At 42.2% G+C, this 25949-nt stretch overlaps 1 protein-coding gene across 2 annotated transcripts in view; it reads left to right on the top strand.

Moving 5' to 3' along the window:
* Positions 1-6744: 6744 nt before the first annotated feature.
* The window catches only part of AP-2sigma (adaptor protein complex 2, sigma subunit), a 53635-nt gene continuing 34430 nt past the window's right edge, over positions 6745-25949 (top strand). For both annotated transcript variants that reach the window (XM_080278007.1, XM_080278008.1), the window contains exon 1: positions 6745-6827. In XM_080278007.1, coding sequence (XP_080134133.1) covers positions 6825-6827 — 3 coding nt within the window. In that variant the 5' untranslated portion in view covers positions 6745-6824. The remainder of the gene's footprint in view (positions 6828-25949) is intronic.

The following is a 25949-nucleotide window of genomic DNA, read 5'->3' as shown; positions in this document are numbered from 1 at the left end:
CCACTTCCTAAATCTCTTCTCCACCTCCCAATAATCTTGGAGATGAGTTATGTGAGAGGAGCATGTGGAGTCATATGGAGTGACAGACTGACAAACGAGGAAGTGAAGGAGCATTGAGGTGTGAATGTGGATGTGATAGGAAGCGTTAGGAGAAACACAATGAGGTGATTTGGCCATGCGGAGAAGATGGAAAGCGAGAGACTGATGAGGAGAGAGTATGTGAGTAAGGTGGAGGGGGGAGAGGGAGGGGGAGGCCAAGGATGAGATGGAGGGATGGAATGGAGAGGTATATGAGAGAGAGGGGGGGTTGAGAACTGGGAGAAAGGCAGTGAAATGGCAGGAGACAGGGCGGCATGAGGTGATTTGTTTGTGCCCACCCCTTATGCGATTAAGGCATCTGGCAATAGACAGATGGAGGACTTGAGGAGTACAATTGACGAAATGAGTGAACAGGGGAAGAGAATGTGGCTGAATGAGCTTATAAAAGATCAGAAAAGTGCAGGAAGAGAGAGTGGAATTATGGGTAATGCAACTTGTGAAGAAATAAAAAAGAGAATGAGAGAATGGGGCACAGATGTGTGGAAGCAGGAAATGAGTGAAAAAACAAGTCTGAGAACTTATTAAGAATGGAAAAGAGAAACTGGAAGACAAGAATGGGTGTACAGTACGGTAATAGAATAGATTCAATATTGCTTAAGTGTAGGTCAAACAATCTGAGTTTGAAGGATAGGAATTTATTTAAAAATGAAGAGACAATTTGTGATAGTTGTGGAGAAGAAAGAGTATATTTGATGCACTTCATTATGTGGTGTCCAGCCCCTGCAACAGAAAGACAGAAATGTGCAAGACTTCAACAACCTTATGAAGAAGAAGAGGAACAAGTTATATATAGGGAACTTTTTGGTAAGGTACGGTAAATTTTTACAAGTTGCCAATACATCCCCTAGGTAGTGCAATATATTCTTCTGGTAGTTTTTGATGTGATCTGAATGTTTCTGACCTTCATTTTTGTCGGAAATGCCTCATTTCCCCTCTTTTCCAATCACGAACTTTGGTTGGATAAGTAGGTGAAATCAAGCATTTTCCAAAAAAAAAAAAAAGAATTAAAAACAACAACTCAAATTGCATCAAAAACCACCAGAAAAATATACTGCACCACCAGTTAACGTGATGGAACAGACGAAACCTAACCAAACACGTAACGTAACCTCACCAAACACACTACAGTATAGCCTAACTAACCAAACCTAACCTATCCTAGGGGAATAAATAACGTAACCACACCAAACACACTAAACCTAACCCAACATACCTAACCTATCCTATGGGAATACGTAACATAACCTCACCAAACACGCTAACCCTAACCAAACCTAACCCAACATGCTTAACCTATCCTAGAGGAATATGTAATGTAACCTCACCAAACACACTAAACCTAACCCAACATACCTAACCTATCCTAAAGGAATACGTAACATAACCTCACCAAACACACTAAACCTAACCAAACCTAACCCACCATACCTAACCTATCCAAGGGGAATGCTTACCCTAGAGATACAAAACCTAACATGCTGTAGCGGAATGCTTACCTTAGAGGACGGTCCAGGTTGTCCAGTGTATTTTTCTGGTGGTTTTTGGTGCAATTTGAGTGATTTTTGCCTTCGTTTTCTGCCGAAAATGCTTCATTTCACCTCCTCATCCAAAGTTCATGATTGGAAAAGAGGCAAAATGAAGCATTTCTGACAAAAATGAAGGTCAAAATCACTCAGATGTCATCAAAAACTACCAGAAAAAATACACCATGTTTTCTCAATAACTCAAAGGCTTCCTCCGGTTCCGAGTGGAAACGCTTAATAATGCGTAAATAATCAACATTACACCCAGTGCTTAGATTACGTCCTACCTCATTGGATGCCAGAGCTAGAAGGATTTGAATTTTCCATCCAGAAGGAATCAAAGCCTGCACTTCAAACTCATTGGTAGAATATAATCACGTGACCTAAAGTATGCCTATGAGTGGCTGAAACAAACCTAGCAGACGCATGCACAGTCAACAGAAGGATAAACACAAGTATGAATGCACGCATTTTTTATACGGACTGGCCGAATCAAGATCCAAGGTACGTTTTTTTTTTTTTTTTTGGGGGGGGGGGTTAATTAAATTCATTATCACTGTATATATATCAATTTCTGAACAGGGTTATGGGGGGTTCATTAGCATTCTTAGGTAATATACTATGCATTTATGGTGTTAATACCCCTGAACTGCATATTGGCAACTTGTAAAATAATACCGTACCAAATCTTAATTCGACAATGACAGAATAGAAGAGACAAAGAGAACACTACATAGTTTTTGGAAAATAAGGGAAAAAAAAAAAATACAGACCATAAAGAAAACAAAAAGAAGAAAAAGCAGGAAAGAATAATAGGAGGAAGAGCATATCAGGGATTGTCGTTACAAAGGCAACTGAACTGAAAACTTGGAAATGGTAGATTTGCAACTGGTTTTAATGTTAATTTAGAGTGATTCACAACAAAGAACAGTAAATTTGCACTTTTAGACAGTCAGGGTTATTCTGTTTTATCTAACCCAACCTATACTGTTTTTTTTATCGAGGCAAAGATTCACTTGACAGATTGGTGATTATTGGCTGAATGCAACATTGCTTCATAATCTATATACTAACAATAAATATGTGAGAGGAAAATTTGGGTTAGTAAATATTTTTTGGATATGCTGCATTCAGCCAGACATCATCAACCTGTCAAGTGCATCTTCACCTCAATAAAAAAAACAGGGTATAGCTAACTTAACCCCTAAAACGTGGGTCGTCGCGTTTGCGACGCTCTCCAAAAAAGACATAACGGCAGAGCGTCGCGTTTGGGATTCAAGTTAATTTTGAATAAACGCGAGCAAGGATGTTCCAGATGGTATTGTCTATCAGTACCACCACCCTTTAGCTACAATTAGCATACTTTACCTTTGTACTACTGACCTCCGTTGTTGCCAAGTATTGCGTTTCCCCCCCCCCCACACGGCCCGGCCAGCCTGGCTGTGATACATGGCAGCGCTCTGACTGCTCAGAACTGTAAATCTGCGTTCTCCTCTCACAAGCAGTTTATGCTAATAGGAAACGCTTGTTTCCCCAGTTGTCACACTAGCTTTTATTTGCACGGTTTACCCCTGTTTAGCGTCAGTTTACCACAGGCTTTCAAAGTGACATTATGGCGAGTTCTAGCTCTTCCGAGTCAGTGCGAGCGGCCGACAGGAATGAGAATAAAGTGACGGGCGTAAGGCAGAATAAAAAGCGCGCTGCGGTGATCTTTTGGGAAGTAATATGATTGAAAATAATGTAGTATACGTGTTTTTAGATGTGAAAATGGAAATGTTTGTTGAGTGACGGGAAGACCGCCGCCGCGCTGCATGTCGGCCGTACACTTCATTGATTTTAGCCTTATTTTCAGTGCTTATTGTACAAATACGGATTCCAAACTACCTGTACGTTGTAGTATAAAGTTTACTGTGACAGAATGAGGCTGTGGTAGAGGGGAAACCGGGTTGCTGGAGGTATGAAAGTGAAGATTTTGTTGCCCAACTTTGCAAGTCTCCACAAGTCCTTGGGTAGTCCATGAAGGCTCAACACCTGTCTCTGGAGAAAGCTGAATGTAAGTACTATCTGCCATACCAAGTATAATGTTCTAGGGTTAATCTCTGATTTTTGGCTAATATTTTCCTACAGGTACTCAGAGCGCGATCGGACCCCGCCACCCAGGCAGGGTCGGCTGTCCATTGTCCACGCATTAGGGGTTAATCTCAAACATAACCTCATAGACCTTCTCTAATCTTCTGTAGGCTAACTAATCTGATCCAATTCAATCGGTCAAATTTTACACGTTGCCCTCATCCGATTTTCGACTTTTCGTTAACATTTTCTAGTAGAATTGGTCATTCTAAGAATCTTTTCTTCTATGACATTTCTCTCGCAAATTGATAATAAACGAGTTACACGCGATTTACTTCTGCCAGTCACAATCACAGATAGGTGATATTATTTCGTACTTACACCCAACTCACTGACAACAAAAGTGGCTAACTCACCTTATACTTTATGCAATTCTAAGCATTTTTTCTTCTATGCCACTTCCGTCTTAAATCAACCGTTGATGAGTTATGCAGTTTATTACACATTTTCTATATGAGAGAGAGAGAGATTTTCCCTGCCGTGGTCGGACAGTTGTGTGTGTTCGTTGGTGTGTTATGTGTGTGGGTGGATAAAGTGCATGCGTAGCACATGAATCTGCCAATCACAAAGTAGAATTTCAAATGCCCCACACTAGGGCCCGCAAGATTTGAAAGTCAGTTCATCTCCAACCATGGACTGGAAAGCCTGCAAAAGTTATTACTTCACTGCTATTTCACAGTTCTACCAGCAAGAAAATAAAACTGTAGCCTTCGTGCGATCGCATGATATTTTACCATCAACAAGAACAAAGTACCCAAATCAAGGCAAAAGTCTCATTTTACGTGAGGATCAGAAAGTGTTGCACTGTTGCCCATCACCAGCTGCTGTTACAGCTACAGACGACTCTTCAGATGCAGACGAGTAATTGTAAACTGCTAGGTAAATGTATTTTTTCCTATTTACACCAGGTTAGGTTAGGTTAGATGAAGTTTGGTTAATGTCATGGGGGGTCTCGGGGGTGAAGCCCCCCGGTTAGGAAGCACGGCCAGGGTTGGGGGATCTGGGGGGCAGAGCCCCCCAGTTAGGAAACACGAACTCCCTAAGAAGCTTAAAATTATTTTCTTCCGAAGGATTTTAGTGTTTCTCGTTTGATTTTGATAAGTTCCAGTAGGAAATTACTTGCTCTTGCGTTTTTCCCCCACCCAAAACCCCGGTTTCCCACATGTCCCCCAGTATTCTTGGGGGGAGGGAGAAGAACCGAAAAAAAATACGTTTCACGTGATAACAGGCATCCAACCTGAGTGTTTTCTGTTGTTTTTGGTGTGATTTTTGTTGAGTTGGACCGGTCCTTTCCATCGGAAGTCGCTAGTGGTGTTCAACAAAAACTAGCAACTTGCGATAAAAACAAAGGTCAAAATCGATCGAATCACACCAAAAACAACAGGAAACACTCATGTTGGATGAAAAAATCGGATGAGGGCAACGTGTAAAAATTGACCATTTAATCTAACCTAACCTGACAACCAAGATGCGTGACTGTCCGAAACCGCAAAAATACCCCAAAAACGCCAGAAAAAAAGAACCCAGTATCAAAATCCACGGATGTCCGAAACGGCTGATTGACCAAGAAGACAAACTCAGGGTATGACATCAAAGAAGAGAGAATTTTTCATGGCTATTCTCCTGATCAACCAACAGTTTCATCATTACGAACTGCTTACCTTCCCTACAAAGACGCCTCACTTCCGAAGAAAGCAGGGGAAGCGGTGCAGGCTACAGGGTCCCAGCCATCACACACCACCTATCACCTCCACCTCTCCCTCACAAACACCACACGTCCCCTAACCAGTCTCACGGAAGCTTCTTGGATCTTCTCTTGCACCTTTCCGGTTCAAATCACCCGTAATTTACTGTATTTGTAACACTTCCACGCACTCCCGCGTTCAGAACTTGGAAGCTGTCTTGGTTTCTCCAGACAGCCTCCTTAAAGTCTCGCTTATTCTGAGTGTATTGCGTGCTTAATTTGCGGCTGTTTCCAGTACATCACATAGAGGATCCCTTACCTCTTGCCCATAATCAATTTCAAGTGTAACAAGTATTTAATTTAGAAGGTTTTAAAACATCTCTATACATACAGCGTTTGTGTTTGGGTAAACCACAAACAACACTACTGACGGTTCAGTGGTTCTTTTGTCTACACTTTCAATAAATTTTGTAAGTAATAAAAGAAAATAAACTGGCTTAAAATCATGTTTAGTATTGCTTGTCACTATTTTCATATAGATTGGTGGATATATACGAGTTTAAATGTAGAAACTGATGTTATAATGAGTGACTGGAAAGAAAGCTATTAAAGATCAATAAAGTATTTTCCTGCTCTCTCAGCCTCAGGATAAGAGAAGTTTATAAAAATTTGAAGTTGTTATTTTTATTCATACTCCTACTTATTATGTCCTTGAAAATGCTGAGGAACAGCGTGAGCACCTTCAGAGGGAGAACGGAAAAACGTTTAAGTATTCATTAATACCTGACTATAGCAACACCAGTATACTTAAAAAAAAAAAAAAAAATCAAGTGGAGGCGTCAGCTGATACGTCCGACCAATATTTCCTGATAATTTTGAGGTACCTTCATCACCTTCATACCTTCATACCGTCTGTAAATAGAAAAAAATATATTATCCTAATTGTGAAATCCACGTTATACTCAAATTAAGTAAAATAGATTGTAATTATATGAACAGAATCAGTATTAATTTTAATTATTATGAAAACTCCAATTATTAATCCAAAGCCACTTGACATGAAAGCAATTTTTTTTCCCCCAGTATGATCTACCGTTTCAGTCATTGGTCGCTTAATCTATCTTACAATACATGCAGGAATGCAAAATGCAATGAATTTTGTGGTGCATAATAAAATCTTAACGTCAGTTGGTTACAGAAATGACCTTGTGAGGTCAAATCTTATTACAGTAATGAACTTAATTTCATTTACAGATTAGGTGGGTACAGAAATCAAAGCTGCGACTCCACCATCCTGGAATAAAACACGTTAGTGATGGTGGGCGGATGCTAGGCGAGCGTAGCGATTCTCTGTATCTCGGCACATTTTTCACTCGGTTCCCAATAAGATGGTGAGTGTTGTGCGTCTGTGATTTGTTGCTTTTAACCTGGGGCTTTCCAGGAGGGAAAAAGGACCTCAGGCGTTATTTGTGGTAGCATAGTAGGAGGAATTTCCCTCGAGTAGTGTTGAGGTTTTGACAGCAGAGCAGAAGTTTGATTCATATATAGATTATTTTAGCTTTGCTCGATTTCTGTTATTTCCCTGAATACAGGTTTCTCGTTATCAGAATTATTGACATTTGATTGAGTAGATATAAGTGCTCAGCTATTTTTCTAACGTGAGATTGTTATGTGTGAGCGTGGTTGATTGAAATTCGTCAAATTTCCACACGCCCTAATAACATTATTACAGTAATCTGTACTTAATTGTAGGACGACAGTCAGACTTGCTTAAATTACGAGTTCCGGCAGTTTTATTGCTGGTAGTGGTAATGGTGAAGGAGGAAGAACATTGGAGTGGAAAACTACTGGCAGGAGGGAGAGGTCAGTTTTTACTTTTGTACAGCCATTGACTTTGGGAGTTCCCTTTTGCATTCTGCTAGCATTTGGTGAATTTTTGGAATTATATTTAACTGATGAGCAGTTAGATTGATGTGCTTACCATTTAGTTAATTCACCGTTAAGTAGTTCTGTTTTTTTTTTTTTTTTTTTTAAGTCTGCCAAATGGGCACAGTCTTTCCTTATTTCCCGTTGAAATTGGTCATTCACAGGTTACTTGCCATGCTTCATAGGCTATTACAGATACAGGGCATTTTTTAAAATTTTACCTGTGAAATACGTACTGTAGTCTTGTTTATATCACACATACGGTCACCCTGATGAAGCTACCACCAATAGCAGAACTTGCTTCCAAATTCCACGTACTGTACACGTCTCACATTTGGCGTAATTTCAAATTCTCTACCGATATTTTAGGTTTGGTTAATTTCAGCTGATTGTTAGGTTAGGTTTTGATAGATTGGATTAGGTTCAGTAAGTTGACTGGGATTTGGCCTGATACATATTCAGGGACTCTCTAAGGTTAGGTTAAGTGGCAATCCTAGGTCGTTCAAATTACAGAGGTTCTGGTGGGGCAAAGCCCCTCTGTTAGGTAGTTGGGTTAGGTTAGGCTGCATCATCATGTTTCGTATAGAGTTGAATGTTTGATACACTGATGCGTCTTGTCGGCAAGATTATTGGTAATTGAAGCATCCAGTCAGTTACAGGTTGCCACAGGCAAACTGGTGGCTCCTTTTAAATACCCCAAAATAGGTACAGGTATACAGTATGTAATTTTTTCCAATCACTTTCTGCAGTCAAAATTCAACACATAACTATTTGTGTTGCATATGCAGACTGCCAAAGCTACTTTCCTTCAGATTGTGAGTCTGTAGGAATACAGTGTAGATAGAATTGCAGTCCTAATGGATCCCAGTTCAGATCCCCACTGGGGCAGGGAACAGTTAATGGATTTGAATTTCATAAAAAGTAGAGTTTACTGATCTGCCTGAAGACCCGCAGACATGTCATAAAAACACCCCCGCTAATGCCAATACACCAGTCCTGTATGAGACAGCCATGGCATGTATTCAGTATGGACGGTGGGTGTTAGTTTTGAAGTGGTGACATGTGGAGATGTAGGAGGACTACTGGACCTTGGGGATATGTCCTGGGGAAAGCCCTTAAAGTCTTTGCCCAGAGTCAGACATTAAAAAAAATTGCAAAAATAATATAAAAAATAAGGAGTGGGGGGGAGTGGGTGTCCAACTCATAGCTCTGTGTTAAAACTGAGCTGACCCATCAGCTGAACCTAATGGAAGTGGACCTAACAGTTTCCTTTTTTTTTTTTTTTTTTTTTTTTTTTTTTTTAAGCCTGATCAGTACTGAGAAAATGAATTTCTGATGGATGATGATGCAGGAGAATTTGTTTAAAACTGCAGCAGCATACTGATATCATTTGGGGGGAGGCAGTGGCTCGATCGGCAGAGAGGTGGTCTGCAGTCCAACCAGACCCAGGTTCAAATCCCAGATGGGACAGGGAACAGTTTAAGGATTTGAATTTCATAAAATCAGACTACTGATCCACTAGAAGACCCTCTGACGTCGTAAAAACACCCTCGTTAATACCAATACACCAGTCTTGTATGAGACAGCCCTAGCATGTTCTGTATTTAGTATGGACAACGGGTGTTAGTGCTGAAGTGGTGACATGTAGAGGTGTATGGTATGTAGGAGGACTACTTGGCCATGGGAGCAGGCTGTGAAGCCTGTGCCTAGAGCCGGACACCTTAAAAAAAAAAAAAAAAATCTCCATTAGTAAGGTGTAATTCTAAAGAGCGAGAGAGAGAGAGAGATACAGTAGTACCCCAATATCCGATTCCCCAAGATGCGATACCCCAGCTTAACCCCTAAAGTACTAAGCTCGACAATCGGTCTTTTTGTGCAATTTCTTAAAAAGACGAGCAACGCCAATTGTGCAACATCCACAAAATACTGGTGGCATATGGCTCCACCCTGGCTGTGATGTAGATGGCTTCTAACCAATCAGAACTAAGTGTTGGACACACCGTAAGGGGGACCCAGGCTCGTACCCAGGCGGTGGTGGGTTTATCCCCCCACCCCCCTCTCGCCACGTCTCTTTGCCCCACTTCCTTGTTACTACCCTACCTCCCACTGTTCTCACCACCACCACCCCTCCCACACCCTCTTCATGCATCCCTCCCCTCCCATGTGGATCCCCCCCAGTCATCTGGAGGGAGGGTATTTCCCCCTAACCCTCCCTCCATGTCCTTGTACTCCACTTGGGCCCTTCCTTTGTGTCTTGTGGTGGTCTCCTCCCATCCCTCCATCCCCATACACCCCCTCCTAGCTTTACCACCACCCCCCACCCCAACCCCCACCCTCCATCCCCTAGCACATAGTATCTTTACCTCCCCAGCGTCAAATATTTTGCATATTTTTTATTCTTTATGGCGCGTGTTTTTGAATCAATACCTGTAATTTATTTGTGTCTGCATACAGATATGCCCACCACAATTATTTTAGCTGTCTTTATTCAAAATCCACTAAAAAAAAAAAAAATATTTTTCCTAGCTAGATTTCACAGCTTGGAGCGGAGGGGAAAGGGGGGAGGGAAGGTGAGGAGAGAGGAGGGGAGGGAGGGGACTGGAGATATGGGGAGGGGAGGATAATTTTTACTATTTATCATGTTTTTATGGGGGGGGGGTCATGATCCTTTTCCCCAGCTAGATTTGACAGCTCAACAGGGAGGGGAGAGGAGGGGAGGGAAAGGAAGGGAAGGGAAGGGGAGGGGATTGGAGGTATGGGGAGAGGAGAGGAGGGGAGGATCATTCTTACTATTTATCATATTTATTGGGGGGGGTTGTCACCATTTTATTTTTTTCTAAGCACATTACACATTCCTTGAAGGCAATGATAAGAAACAGGGAAGTGAGCATGGAAGTGAAAAAGTTATTACATGACAGTATTGTGATACTAACTCAGACGTATGGAAGTGAAGCTTGGACGTTGTTGGAGGGACACAAGTCAAGAGTGAGAGCAGTGGAAATGAGTTATTTGAGAGGAGCCTGTGGAGTCACATGGAGGGACAGACTGACAAATGAGGATGTGAAGGAGCGTTGTGGTGTGGATGTGATAGGAAGCATTAGGAGAAACACACTGAGGTGGTTTGGCCATGTGGAGAGGATGGAGATTGAGAGACTGATGAGGAGAGTGTACTGGTATGAGAGTGAGGTGGAAAGGGAGAGAGGGAGGGGAAGGCCAAGGATGAGATGGAGGGATGGAGTGGAGAGGTACCATATGAGAGAGGGATGTATGAACTGGGAGCAGGGCAGTGAAAAGGCGGGGGACGGTGACATGGAGGCGATTTGTTTGTGGCCACCCTGTATAAAGGATTAAGGCGTCTCGAGATAGATAGATAGTTAGACATTACAGTGGTTTATAGCATCTATCTACACCAAAAAAAATTGATTTTGGTGATTTTTGTACGTATTTTTGTGATGAAAACAGGTGCCAGCAGTGTATTTTCTTTCTTGCCGGGGCCGTGATGGGTAACTATTATCAACTTTGACGAGCCATAGCTCGGTAACTATTGGGTCTAGAAGGGTGGGGTTTGCGTTTCAGGTGTGTAATTCAAGCTCTATAAATTGGGCATAAAGCTTTTAACCTTTGAGAAAGTCAAAAAACAGGCCCGTTTTTGCATCCTGGGGGGTAGTCGAGGCTGGAGAATTGCATACCAGAGGGGTTAATGATGGAGGTAGAAATACCGTAAACTGGGGTGACTTCGGATGATTTTGAGGGTTTTTTCAACCTGCTACAAAATATGTGGGCCAAATTCATATGTTAAGTACTGTATTACATACGTGCGTGAGACGGTAACCTTTCAGTACCTATCAGCACAAAAACCTCAGTATCTCCATTATTCTAGAAAAAAAATAGTTTACAGGTGTCCGAAGTCACCCCATTTTTGGGTGACTTTGGACAGCCCTTTAAAATACACTGAAACAGGCCTCTAGTAGCTCGGTTGCATTTCCGGACAAGTCTGGGGGGACTTCGGACACCTTGGGAGTTTTTAAAAAGAATGCGGCAAAAATTACAGAAAAATACAGAGCAACTGATTTTAATATTTTGATATATCTGTTGGTGTTTTCAAAGAAAAGATTTACTGACAATAAGAAATTTACAAGCTGATGTCCTCCTTTTAAGTATAATATTAAAGAAAAAGCATCAAGCTATACAGCAAAATTTAGTTTCTATAATAATCATCACCCAACAGTATAAGGGAATTTTTGTAAAATGACTGAAAAAAATAGACAGATTCTGAACTTACATACGACAACACTTTCAAGACTATTGGGATTACAACCCTGTCTGCTAGTTTAAGGCTCTACTATGAGCTTGAATATATTGAGAACACATCAAAATGTAACAGGAACTTTAGTTTGAAAGAAAAAAATGGAGAATAGTGGTTTGGCCAAAAAAGACTTCAAGACAAAATATTTAAAGATATCAAAAGTTAAATAATATTTCTTCTCAGATTAAACTAACTAAGCTAAACTAAATAATATCTCTTCTCAGACTAGAAAAATGAAAAGAATATACTTTATCTTTATCTCACACTAGAAAAATGAAAAGAATACTGTACTGTACACCTGGCATTTTAGATCATGGTGATTTAGTGTGGCCATGAATTAACATCAAGGTCAAAAATCATTCGTTCTCGTTTGTCCACGAGTGGTTCCTGTAAATACATTACAATATCTGACTCATCTATGACACGCATTTCATCACCGGGAACATTAGAAGTAACAAAAACATTTTTTGTATCTCTGACATGTTTTAAGAACCGAACATTCAGTGTTGGCACAACTTCTGTGACTATAGCTACAAAATATTTCTTCTTCTTTCTTTTCTCTTCTGAGATTTGAACAATTACCCATTCATGTAGCTTTGGAGTATGCCACACATCTGTCTCTGCTGTCTCACCAGTACTTGCTCCTGTAGTTCCAGCTGCTTCAGCTTGTACCTGTTCTCTTGAACTTGTGTCTTCTCTTGGCCTTACTTCGGCTGAATCCTCTTCTGGTGGACTCACTGCACTTATTATCATTTCATCTCCTCTTACATCGAAAACAGGGATCTCTGCTTCATTTATCATGTCATCTTCAACTTTTGTCAGGTTTGTAACAGACCCTGGTGAAATGAGTGACTCTGGACAAGTTCCATGTGATGTTGAGGGTCTTGCCTCTATATCTACAATGCTACCAGTACTATTCTCATGTGTCTCTGCTGTGCAAACATCAGAATCTGTACAACTTGTGGTTTCAGTATCTGTCCATTGCCTTAGTTGCTTAGCTTTCACACTCTTGCCTGAAGGAACATTTAACTTCCTCTTCCGGGGGCGTGATTCTTTCTGTCCATACCTCAATTCTGAAAGAACAGAGACTAGTGAAGCATCGAAGTCTGCAGCAAAGTCACCTCTTTGACTTTCTGCACGGTTTGGGGTTGTTGAATGACTAGAGGTAGTCTTGATGTGAAGTATCTGTAGTGGCAGTTGTATCAGTACTCGTACCGGTAGGTTGTGATAGACGAGATAGCACCTCATGTGGATTAAATGGCACTATCCCACACTTGCAAAAGCCATTGGATATGTTCTTCATTATGTTCTCATTTTACTTAATGAGCAGTTGTCCTAGAAGCTTGGGAAATTCTGCTTTCGGAAGGGATACACATCTCCTTCCAATACCTGAGGTTTTGAATTCAGTGAGAATATTCTCCAGTGAGTTTTCAGTGGTCTGGAAACAGCAACATCCAAGGGTTGGGTGAGATCCGTTGAATTAGGAGGCAGTAAGACAATGGCAATGTTATATTCTTCACAAGGTGTCACAACAGATAGACACACATGGCTGACAAGATTATCACCAGTGATAACTATTTTGCCTTCCTGACGTTTTGCATATGGGAGGGCAACTTTGAAGAACCAGTCTTCAATCGTGCTGCTATCAAACCAGCCACTGTCAGTTCAGTTGTATCGCACATGTGATGGGCCACCTTCCGTCCATGTGTCATACAAGTTTTCTCCTTTGTACGCTACATATGGTGCAAGCAATTTCCCCGATGCTGTGCAGGAAAACATGATGGAGATGTTGGATTTAGTGCGATTCATCACCCTTTCCGGATATCTTGCTCCACGGCAAACTATGATTTTCTTGCTTCTTGGATCATCTGCGAGGTTTGTCTCATCGTAATTAATAATATTACTAGGAGGAACATCTTGCAGTCTTTTTAAGGTTACTGAAATAATCACTGATCACACTTGGACTTACTTTAGCATGAGCAACTTTGATATTTTGAGAAATTCTTTGAGCCAGTTTGTCTTTGTGACGAAACAAAAAACACGAAGACCAATCAGTTCCAGGCAAGTTGTTTTTTAATTGTTTCACAGTAACTCCACGTTTATTTAAGTAGCATTAGATCAACATGCGCAATTCAAAGGTGTCCAGGGGCAAACCCCAATCAGCAAGTGTTAACCTCTGGGGTTAACACAGTTTGTCCACCAGGTTTTCTTACATGTTTCTTTTTTATAAAGTCATGCAAAGTACTCTTGGAAACATCGTACTTCTTAGCAGCGTGTCTGGCACTTAGTTTTCCATCTGCAACATCTTTACTAGCACACTCGAAAAGGGTGCCACGACTTTCCACTGTATAATGTCTCCCACCATCACTGGTTGAAACCACCTTTTTCTTGTAATTGCAAGGCATTGTTGCTGATTAAATCCCACATATCATCTGTAATATTAATGCAGAACCAAAAGATTACCATACAGACTATGCAGAGTACAAAATTAGTTATATTTAGTAGAAAATCTAGTTAAGCTGTAGTGTCCGAAGTCTATATATCTATCTATTGCCAGACCCCTGAATCCCGTTCGGGGTGGCCACAAACAAATCGCCTCTACGTTGCCCTGTCCCCCGCCATTCCACTGCCCCGCTTCCAGCTCACACCCCCCTCTCTCATATACCTCTCCACCCCATCCCTCCATCTCATCCTCGGCCTCCCTCTCCCTCTTCCCCCCTCCAGCTCACTCACATACACTCTCTTCGTCAGTCTTTCACCCTTCATCCTCCCCACATGGCCAGACCACCTCAGTGTATTCCTCCTAACGCTTCCTATCACATCCACACCCACACCACAACGTTCCTTTATATCCCCATTTGTCAGCCTGCCTCTCCATGTGACTCCACAGGCTCCTCTTAAATAACTCATTTCCACTGCTCTCACACTTGACGTGTGTCCTTCCAGCAACGTCCAAGCTTCACTTCCATGCTCATTTCCCTGCTTCTTATCACTGCTTTCAAGGAACCAGCAACCTTTTTTCCCTGCTGTACCCTTTCAGGCACTTCACCCTCCAAACCTCCATCCGAAGTCACCCCCTTAAATCCCCTAAAAGTAGTGTCCGAAGTCGCCCCTCTAAATCCCCAAAATGCATACACATACCCACGTCACGTTTTACCATATTTAAAGTACAGATCTTAACTCTGTTTCTGTTTCAGTCTTCAAGATGGACATAACACAGACCTCTGAACCTGTAGAATCATGATATGTGTTATGACTCATTCCCACCAGAGAAAGTTTTGCAGTTCTCATTTTTGTGTAGCATTTAAACTTTATACCCAAATAATGTCCAAAGTTACCCCGTGTCCGACGTCATCCCTGTTTACGGTACCACCATACCTCACCTAATGATGGCCAAACCCCGGTGTAACGATGGGTTTTTATTTTAATTACCAATTTTGATGATATTTAAGACAAAAATTATGTTTAGGTTGATTTATAAATAGTTTTAAGACTTACTTTAACGTGTTTTAGCCATAGCTGGGGTGAGTATTGTCATTTTGGGGTACAATTTACTAAGTTTGATTTTTTCCAGACATTTGACAAATTTCAGAATTTATTTGTTGGTTTTAGTGAGTTATTTACAGGTTTTAGGCTTAGGTTAGCTTCTTTTACAGCTATTAGGCCATTTTAATTGGCTTTAAACTTGTTTTTGGGCTGATTTGGATGGGTTTTGGACTTGGTTGGGGGGAAACCCAAGGCTGAAAAATGCATCCCATTACTTTACATGTTAAAACTACCCTGATATATGATACCCTACCTAATGATGGGTTTTTACCTAACCAATTGCATTGTTGAACCGGGATATACCTGTAATATGTCAGCATCAACTCCAGTTAGGCTGTATGGGCACATGGCCTGTTTTACTGAGGGTGACCCTGCCCACAGGGCTCTGAGAGAGTTAACCTAGGTTGGAGGAGACAGAGGGGAAGGCAGCAGAACTCATGGCTGGAGCAGGTTGATCATTCATATCAAGAGATACTTAGAGGGGGAAGAGTCACTACTTGGAGGGTTGCACAAAGTGACCCTCATGGGTGTAGTCAGAGGATGAGTGAGACTGTGCGTCATGGCTTTTGTCCTCCCAGATGATGATGATGATGAAATTGTTTTGTTTCATTTCATTTCACAATGTAAAGGCTCCAACATGTTTACATGCATTGGCTATGGTCACCTGTTGGTGGCTCCCCATGCTGCTTGATCTTTGGCAGCCTCCCTATTGATTTCTGTATCCCTGAGGTCACACTGTGTGACCTTGTCCCAGGTCTTTTTTGGTCTGCCTCTTGCAACCCTATCCCCAGCGTTAATACTTCTCACTTTCTGCACCCAGTTGTCATCCCCCATCCTCTCCACATACCTAAACCATCTCAGTCTACCTCTCCTCATCACAGCACCAGTACACACAAGTTCCATCCTTGCTCTTAGCTCTTCCATCATAAAGCTAGCCTCCCCTGGCCTTACATTCAAAGATGCGCTGCACATCCACCTAATCGTTATCATTTTTGTACGATTGAGCCTTTGAATATCCTCTTCCTTTACTGCCCAGGTCTCGTTACCAGACAATATTACACTCCTAACACATGATGCATACAGGGATCCCTTAGCACGGAGGAAGAGCCCCCACAATATCTGGAGAGGCAACAGCTCCCTGAATTTCTTCTAACCACTCCTCACTCTAGCCACAGGGCCAGCTTCAGCCCCACCTCCAGCACATAACATGTCTCCCAAGTAACAAAACTCTTCCACACACTCGAGAGACTCACCTGCAAGATCAGTCCTTTCACACCTGACAATCTCCACATGCTCTCTCCGACACATCGCACACGTGAAATCAGCATTATCTCTCAATCTACCTCTAATACCATTACATCTCTTATGCAACCACTTACCCCAAGCGCTGCACAAGATGGAACTACAGTACTTCCCACGTCATTGTGGCAAACTGCACGTGGCCAGTCTCCCTCTTTGACAATACTGTCACCAACACTAGATACCATCACCTTTGTTTTATCTTCATTTACCCTCAGGCAGGTATGAGTATGGAAGTTAAGAAGTCACTGCATGATAGTATTGTGATCCCTACCCTGACGCATGGAAGTGAGGCGTGGACCTTGCTAGAGGGGAACAAGTTAAGAATGAGAACAGTGGAAATGAGTTACCTGAGAGGAGCATATGGAGTGACATGGAAGGACAGGTTGACGAATGAAGAAGTGAAAGAACGTTGTGGGGTGGATATGGATGTGATGGAGAAAATTAGGTGAAATACACTGAGATGGTTTGGACATGTGGAGAGAATAGAGAATAAAAGACTAAGAGGGTGTTTGTAGGTGAAGTGGAGGGTGGGAGAGGGAGGGGGAGACTGAGGATGGGGTGGAGGGATGGAACTGTGAGGAATATGAGGGAGGGGGGAGTGAGTTGGGGGGAGGGCAGTCAAATAATGGGTGACAGAGCAACCTGGAGGCTTTTCGTCTGCGGCCATCCTTTGCGGGAGTAGGGCATCGGGCTGTAGATAGATAGCATCAGTTCACATCATTCAAAATGCGATAGTCATTGAAAAAACCTATACGGTAATAGGTACAGTAGGTTTGTCTTACATAGATGACTGGGTTGTGGTTGAAGTTGGTGCTGCTGTATTTGCCACAGGAATGATCTCAACACTTGGTGAAGATTTTGAGGTTGTTGCTGTATTGGTTGTGATCATCACTGGGACAGCTGAGGTCACTGAAGGGGTCATCCAGTTACCTATTCTTATGCATGTTGGACCTTTCATAGAAATAGCCTCAAGTAGTGGATAATTAGAGATTTGATGCAAGTGAAGTATCATTGTGGGTCTGTGAATGTGAAACTGCTGTCAATAGAAAGTTCACAACAGGACTGTTCATCTATGCAGATACCTCCCTCAGTAAAAGAGCTGACATGGCTCTTTAATGCAGCGTCCAGTGCTGAAACAGGACGTAACTGGCGGCTGTATGCAATATCTGGCATCGAGGCGTATCAACCGGCTTGTAAATAGTTCTGTAGCCAACTGATGCAGTATTAATGTATTTATTAGTGTATACCCCCTGGGGGTAGGGGGGTTTTCAAGAATACTCCCCCAGTATCCCTGCTTGTCGTAAAAGGCGACTAAAAGGGTTGGCGGAGGGTTAGTGCCCCTCCCCGGAAAACAACTAACTAAAAAAACAAACAAGAAGCCTCGGACAAGGACTGACCAAACGATGACGACCCAGGACCGGACAAAGGACTTGGTAATGAGTACATGGAATGTAAGAGGAGCGAATGATGAGGTGAAAGAGAGAGAGATTGTCCAGGTGCTTGAGGATGCGAAAGTGGATGTATGTGGAATAACTGAAACAAAATGGAGAGGAGAAAGTGTGAGAGAATGGGAGTATGGATGGGGTATATGTGCAGGAGTAGATGAGAATGAGAGGGCAAAGGAAGGAGTGTGTATAGTTGTGAGTAAAAGATGGAAGAAGAGCATAAGACAGTATGGATCAGTTGGGTCAAGGATTGTGTGGGTAAAGTTGAAAGTTGGAATACAAATGTGGGCGATTGTGTGTGTGTATGCGCCAACGCAAGATCGTGCTAGAAGAGTGAGAGAAGAGTTCTGGACAAATGTGGAAGTGTGCATGGAAAAGTTTGGAAGGAATGAGAGAGTGTTTTTGATTGGTGATATGAATGGTAAAGTTGGTAATGTGAAGGTGGATGGAATAGTTGGTGAGTGGAGTGTGCCTGCTGAGATAGATGAGAATGGGAGTGCGTTAGTGGACATTTGTGCTGGGAGGGGGTTGGTGATAGCCAATACCCTCTTCAGGCATAAAATGATCCACAGGTATACATGGCAAGTGATGAGAAGGGTGGGTGGCGAACTGAATGAAAGGAAGGCAATGATTGATTATGTGTGTGTGGATGAAAGGATGCGAAGATGTGTAAAGGATGCAAGAGTGTACAGAGGTTGGGGGAGTGGACTTTCTGACCACTACTTGGTGGTGGCCAGAATTAGGATGCAAGTAAGATGGAGGAATAGAAGAAGGGAAAGACGAGAGGAAGGAGTAGTTGCAAGGAGGGTGGAAAGGTTACAAGAGGATGGGAAAAAGACAGAGTATAAGAGAGAAGTGGAGGAACGATTGGGCAAATATGAATTGGAGCAGATGGGAGACGTGGAAGGTATGTGTAAGATATTTACAGAAGAAATATGTGCAGCATGTGATGTGGTGTGTGGAAGGAAGAGAAGACGGAGGGGGGTGCAAGGAACAGCATGGTGGACTGAAGAGGTGAAACAGGCTGTGGCACAAAAGAAGAAAGCATACAATGAATGGATGAGAAATAGGGGCGTGGAAGAAGTTGAGAGGCTGAAGAGAGAGTTATATGTGGAAAGGAAGAGAGAGGTGAAAAGATTGGTAAGAGAGAGTAAGAAGAGAGTGGATGGAGAATTTGGTAGGAATTTGAGTGTAAAGTGGAGGGACTGTAAGAAAATGTTCTGGAGAGAAGTGAAAAGAGTAAGACAAGGTGGAAGTGAAGTTAGCAGGGAAGTGAAAGATAAAAATGGTAGATTATTAGTGGAGAAGGGAGAAAAAGTGAGCAGATGGAGAGAACACTTTAAGGAATTGTTGAACGTAGAGGATGGAAGTACAGTAATGTGAGTATAAGTGGCTGGGGAATGGCTGGGAGAAGGAGGGAGTTGAGAAGACAGGAAGAAATCAGTAGGATAGAAGTTGTGGAAGCAATGAAGAAAGTTAAATCGGGGAAAGCCCCAGGAATTGATGGAGTGTGTGGTGAAATGCTGAAGCATGGGGGAGAGATAGTAGTAGAATGGATGTGGAAGATGTGCAGATTGGCCTGGGAGGAAGGTAGAGTTCCGGAGGATTGGAAGTCAGGTATAATTATTCCCTTGTACAAAGGAAAAGGGGAAAAAGAAGTGTGTGGTAATCATAGGGGCATTTGTCTCCTTAGTATAATAGGAAAAGTGTATGGTAGGATACTTATAGACAGAGTTAGAGAAAGAACAGAGAAATTAGTTGGAGAAGAACAGGGAGGCTTTAGGAAGGGAAGAGGTTGTGTAGATCAGATATTCATTCTTAGATCTTTAGTGGAAAAGTTTCTAGAGAAGGGAAAGAAGTTGTATGCGGCTTTCATGGATTTGGAGAAAGCATATGACAGGGTGGATAGACAAGGATTGTGGAAAGTGTTAAGGATATATGGAGTAGATGGGAAGTTGTTGAATGCTGTGAAGAGTATGTACGATGGTGCGAAGGCTGCAGTGCGTGTGGATGGTGAACTAAGTGAATTTTTCTCTTTGAAAGTTGGTTTGAAACAGGGATGTGTCATGTCTCCATGGTTGTTCAATCTGTACATGGATGGGGTAATAAAAGAGGTACAAGGTAGGGTAGTGGATGTTGGAGTGGCCCTGGTGAGAGAGGATAGTGTTTGGAAACTTCCTGTACTGTTGTTTGCAGATGATACTGTGTTGTTGAGTGAAGACGAAGGGGAGCTGCAAGGCTTGGTGGATGAGTTTGAGAGAGTGTGTAAGAAACGGAACTTAAAGGTGAATGTAGGGAAGAGTAAAGTGATGGTCTTTGAGAGAGGTGAAGTTAGTGAATGTACAGCGAGGTTGGATGGTGAGGAATTGGAAAATGTGAGTACGTTTAAGTATTTGTGTGATGAGTAAGGATGGAGGTTTGGAGGGTGAAGTGCTTGAAAGGGTACAGCAGGGAAGAAAGGTTGCTGGTTCCTTGAAAGCAGTGATAAGAAACAGGGAAGTGAGCATGGAAGTGAAAAAGTTACTACATGACAGTATTGTGATACCAGCTCTAACGTACGGAAGTGAAGCTTGGACATTGCTGGAAGGACACAAGTCAAGAGTGAGAGCAGTGGAAATGAGTTATTTAAGAGGAGCCTGTGGAGTCACGTGGAGAGACAGGCTGACGAATGAGGATATAAAGGAACGTTGTGGTGTGGATGTGGATGTGATAGGAAGCGTTATGAGGAATACACTGAGGTGGTTTGGCCATGTGGAGAGGATGGAGGGTGAAAGACTGACAAAGAGAGTGTATATGAGTGAGGTGGAGGGGGAAAGAGGGAGGGGGAGGCCGAGGATGAGATGGAGGGATGAGGTGGAGAGGTATATGAGAGAGGGTGGTGTGAGTTGGGAGCAGGGCAGTGAAATGGCGGGGGACAGGGCGACTTGGAGGCGATTTGTTTGTGGCCACCCCAAACGGGATTGAGGCGTCTGGCAATAGATAGATAGATTAGTGTATTTTATCTTTACAATACTTTATTGTATTTTATGCTTAATTTTCATCTTTTACTGATGGGAAAGTTTTTAGGATAGAAAGTTGAGAAGGATAAGAATGCAGTGTCCCCATTTTGCAATATCCAGCATAGGGCTTGTCTGAATTATGCCACATAATTGAGAGGTCACTGTATTAGTAGAGGGAAAAGAAAGGTTGGAAGAAACATGGAAATATCATATAGTGCTGACAGACAAGACGACGATTGCAGTGAGGAGAGAAGGATTGGAGACAAAAGAGACTTTTTTAGTCACCTTGTACAACAAGCAGGGATGCTGGGGAAGTATTCTTTTTTGTCTATCCCTGGGGGAAAACATGAAAGAAATACAGTATATAGGTATTATTCTTATCCCCAAGGATAATTACCTGAATAGCTGTGTTTAATTCGTTCTAAATCAAGACACCTTTTAACCCCTTAATGTCCACTGGCGTTGAACGATGGTTTACTGTATCGGTGCCAGTAATGTTGAATTAGTGCAAGCTATAAAAATCAATCAATCTATCTATCTATTGCCAGATACCTTAATCCCGTAAGGGGTGGCCTCAAACAAATTGCCTCCATGTCGTTCTGTCCCCCGCCATTTCACTGCCTTCTCCCAGCTCACACCCTCCTCTCTTATATACCTCTCCACTCCATCCCCCATTCTCATCCTTGGCCTCCCCCTCCCTCCCCCTCTTCCACCTCACTCACATACAGTCTCCTCATCAGTCTGTCACTTCCCATCCTCGCTACATGGCCAAACCACATCAGTGTGTTTCTCCTAATGCTTCATATCACATTCACATCCACACCACAATGCTCCTTCACTTCCTCATTTGTCAGTCTGTCTCTCCATGTGACTCCACATGCCCCTTTCAACTCATTTCCACTGCTGTCACTCTTGACATCTGTCCCTCCAACAAGGTCCAAGCTTCACTTCCATACATTAAGAGTTGGTATCACAATATTGTCATGTAGTAACTTTTTCATTTCCATGCTCACTTCCCTGTTTCTTATCACTGCTTTCAAGGAACCAGCAACCATGCTTCTTTGGTGTACCCTTTCAAGCTCTTCACCCTCTAAACTTCCATCCTTACTCATCACACTACACAAGTACATAAATGCACTCATATTTCCATTTCCTCTTCATCCAGCCTCACTGTACATTCACTGACTTCACTTCTCTTGAAGAGCATAACTTTACTCTTCCCTACGTTCACCTTTAGATTCCATTTCCAACACACTCTCCCAGACTCGTCCACCAAGCCTTGCAGCTCCCTTCGTCTTTACTTAACTACACAGCATCATCTGCAAACAACAGTACAGGGAGTTTCCAAACACTGTCCTCTCTCATTTGGGCTGCTCCAACATCCACTGCCCTACCTTATATCTCTCTTATCACCCTTGGCCATGTACAGATTGAACAGCCATGGAGACATGACACATCCATATTTCAATCCAACCTTCAAATAGAAAAATTCACTCAGTTCACTATCCACATGCACTGCAGCCTTAGCACCCTCATACATACTCTTCACGGCATTCAGCAACTTCCCATCTACTCCATACATTCTAAATACTTTCCACAATCCTTGTCTCTCCACCCTGTCATATGCTTTCTCCAAATCCCTGAAGGCTGCATACAACTTCCTTCCCTTCCCTAGAAACTTTTCCACTAAAGATCTAAGAATGAATATCTGATCTTCACAACCTCTTCGCTTCCTAAAACTTCCTTGTTCTTCTCCAATTAATTCCTTCATTATTTCCCTAACTCTGTTAGTAAGTATCCTGCCGTATAGTTTTCCTATTACACTAAGAAGACAAATGCCCCTTTGATTACCACACACTTTTTTTTCCCCTTTAACTTTGTACAGGGGAATAATTATATGGTACCTAACTTCCAATCCTCTGGGACTCTGACTTCCTCCCAGGCCAGTCTGCACATCTTCCACATCCATTCTACTACTCTCTCTCCCCAGTGCTTCAGCATTTCACCACACACTCCATCAATTCCTGCGGCCTTCCTCATTTTGACTTTCTTCATTGCATCCACAACTTCTATCCTACTGATTTTTTCCCCTCTTCTCACATCCCTCCTTCTCCCAGCCATTCCCCAGCCACTTATACTCGCATTTCTTTCATTCTCTATGTTCAGTAATTAAAATGTTCTCTCCATCTGCTCACTTTTCTCCCTTCTCCACTAGTAATCTGCCATTTTTATCTTTCACTCCCAGACTAACATCTTTGACATCCTGTCTAACTCTCTACACCTCTTTCCAGAACATTTTCTTACAGTCCTTCCATTTTACACTCAGATTCCTTCCAAATTCCTCATCCACTGTCTTGTTACTCTGTCTTACTAATCTTTTCACCTCTCTCTTCCTCTCTCATATAACTCTTCTGTCTCTCAACTTCTTCCACACCCCTGATTCTCATCCACTCACCATATGCTTTCTTCTTTTGTGCCACAGCCTGTCTTACCTCTTCATTCCACCATGCTGTTCTCTGCACCCCGTTTCGTCTTCTCTTCACCCCACACACCACCTCACATGCTGCATAGATTTCTTCTGTGAATATCTTGCACACACCTTCCACGTCCCCCATCTGCTCCAATCCATATTTACCCAATTGCTCCTTCACTTCTGTCTTATATTCTGCTTTTTTTTTTTCCATCCTCTTGTAACCTTTCCACCCTTCTTGCAGAAACTACTTCCTCCTATCCTTCCCTTCTTCTCTTTCTCCATTTCATTTGGACTTTAAGTCTCACCACCACCAAGTAGTGGTCTTAAAGTCCACTCCCCCAACCTCTATATGCTCTTGCATCCATTACACACCTTCTCAAACTATCATCCACATGCATAATCAGTCATTGCCTTCTGTTCTTGCATTTCACTACCCACCCTTCTCATTACTTGCCACATATGCCCATGGATCATTTTGGGTCTGAAGAGGGTATAGGCTATCACCAACCCCCTCCTGGCACAGATGTTCACTAAAGCACTGCCATTCTCATCCATCTCTACAGGCACACCTCACTCACCAACTTCTCCATCCACTTTCACATTCTCTGCTTTTCCATTCATATCTCCAATCAAAAACACTTTGTCATTCCTTTCAAACTTTTCCGTGCACGCTTCCACATTTGTCCAGAACTCTTCTCTCACTCTGCTTGCATGATTTTGAGTTGGCACATACACGCACACAATCGCCCACAATTTTAGTCCAACTTTCAATCTTACCCACACAATCCTTGAGCCAGCTGATCCATACTCTCTTATATTCTTCTTCCATCTGTTACTCACAACAATACACACTCCTCCTTTCGCCCTCTCATTCTCACCTACTCCTCTACATATACCCCATCCATACACCCATTCTCTCGCAGTCTCACCTCACAGTTTAATTTCAGTTAATCCACATACATCCACTTTTGCACCATCAAGCACCTGAACAATCTTTCTTTGTTTGACCTCATTATTTTGCACCCCTTACATTCCGTGTCGCAATCCATACCATGTTCATTGTTCCAGGGTTTGAAAAAACATGGGTAAAAAAAAAAAAAAAAAATGGGTTTTATTGTTTTTTTCTTATTCCTCATATTTATATGTAAATCAGTTAAAATAAGCAATTAAGAAGTAATTTAGAGTGAAACAAGGTTTTAAGTGTTATCTGAAGAACAGACACTTGTTTAAGACATGTTGTTTTTGTTATTTGTGGTAGGTGGGGGCACTCACCATCCACTCACTCGATGTAGTGCTGCTCTCGGGGGTGTGCCCTTTCCTTTCCTCCATCCTTCTTTCCTTCCATCCTCCTCTGTCTTTCTTTCCTTCATTCTTTCCTTGTCCTTCTGCCTACAGGTGACTACACTCCCTCTTCCATCTTTCATTCCTTCATTCTTTCCTCTTCCATCTTTCATTCCTTCATTCTTTCCTCTTCCATCTTTCATTCCTTCATTCTTTCCTCTTCCATCTTTCATTCCTTCATTCTTTCCTCTTCCTTCTGCCTGTGGGTGACTATGCTGAGTGACAAGCCAAATGGTTTCTTGTACACCAGGAAACCATTTACTATGCTAGGTGGTAACCATATAACCAATTTTTGGCGCCTGGTGGTTTAATGGGTAATTATTGCGTTCCAGTCAGATTGAGCCGGTGAAGGTTTATATCCAAGGGGTGGTTGGGGTTTATTGCTCATGTAATGCCACTCAGGGATGAGCGAGGCTGGTCACTCTTATCTTAAATGTCAGGACCAACTGCCTAGCCCCGGGCTCCTGCGTTCCTCATGGGGCAACATGGGATTGGATGATGGATGGTGATGTTTTTGTTACAAGGTGGTCCAGTTGGATAAAGCCTCTGTTAACTTGTTCTGTACAGGAAGTGGACGGGTGAGGTAGGCTTGACTACTCCTGACTCCATACTCAGTGTCTCAGTCTCTCCTTGGTAGTGAGAGGATGACAGCAACAAAATGCCTGCTGGTAGCGGCAGAAAAAAGGCAACAGAATGGGACAAAGTTGATATTTTAGAAAATGATAAACAGAAAGCAGCCTGCTAATACCGGTACTGCAACCAAATAATATCTTAATGGGTTTTAAAATCTGAATGTTTATGTATGTAGACCTCATTTACCAATATGATGTAAACCTACATTTTTGTATATAAAATTTAACTATATTAAATAAAAACTAAAAAAAAACTTAAGCTTTTTTTTTTTTTGTTGGGTGTTTTTTTTAATGCCAACCCTGCTTTGTTCAGTCCTTAGTCATCACCTGTTGGTCAAAGAATTATGGAAAGGGAACGAATGTCACCTTTATGTTTATACGACCCTACTCCACCATCCCAAGCACTCAGGCGGTCACTTCATCTCAGATGTTTTTTCTAATTTCTTTACTTGTTAATGGCACATGAGCTGTAGTTTTATTAATTCTTCCATGAATCATTGTGAATCACAGGATGGGTTTAGAAACCTAAGAAACACGGTGCCG

Source organism: Coenobita brevimanus, chromosome 71 (genome assembly GCF_032717465.1).
Source record: "Coenobita brevimanus isolate Jiangsu-jjx chromosome 71, ASM3271746v2, whole genome shotgun sequence".
Lineage (NCBI taxonomy): Eukaryota > Metazoa > Arthropoda > Malacostraca > Decapoda > Coenobitidae > Coenobita > Coenobita brevimanus.
The sequence above is the reverse complement of the archived record's forward strand: the minus strand, read 5'-3'. Positions and strand labels throughout refer to the sequence as shown.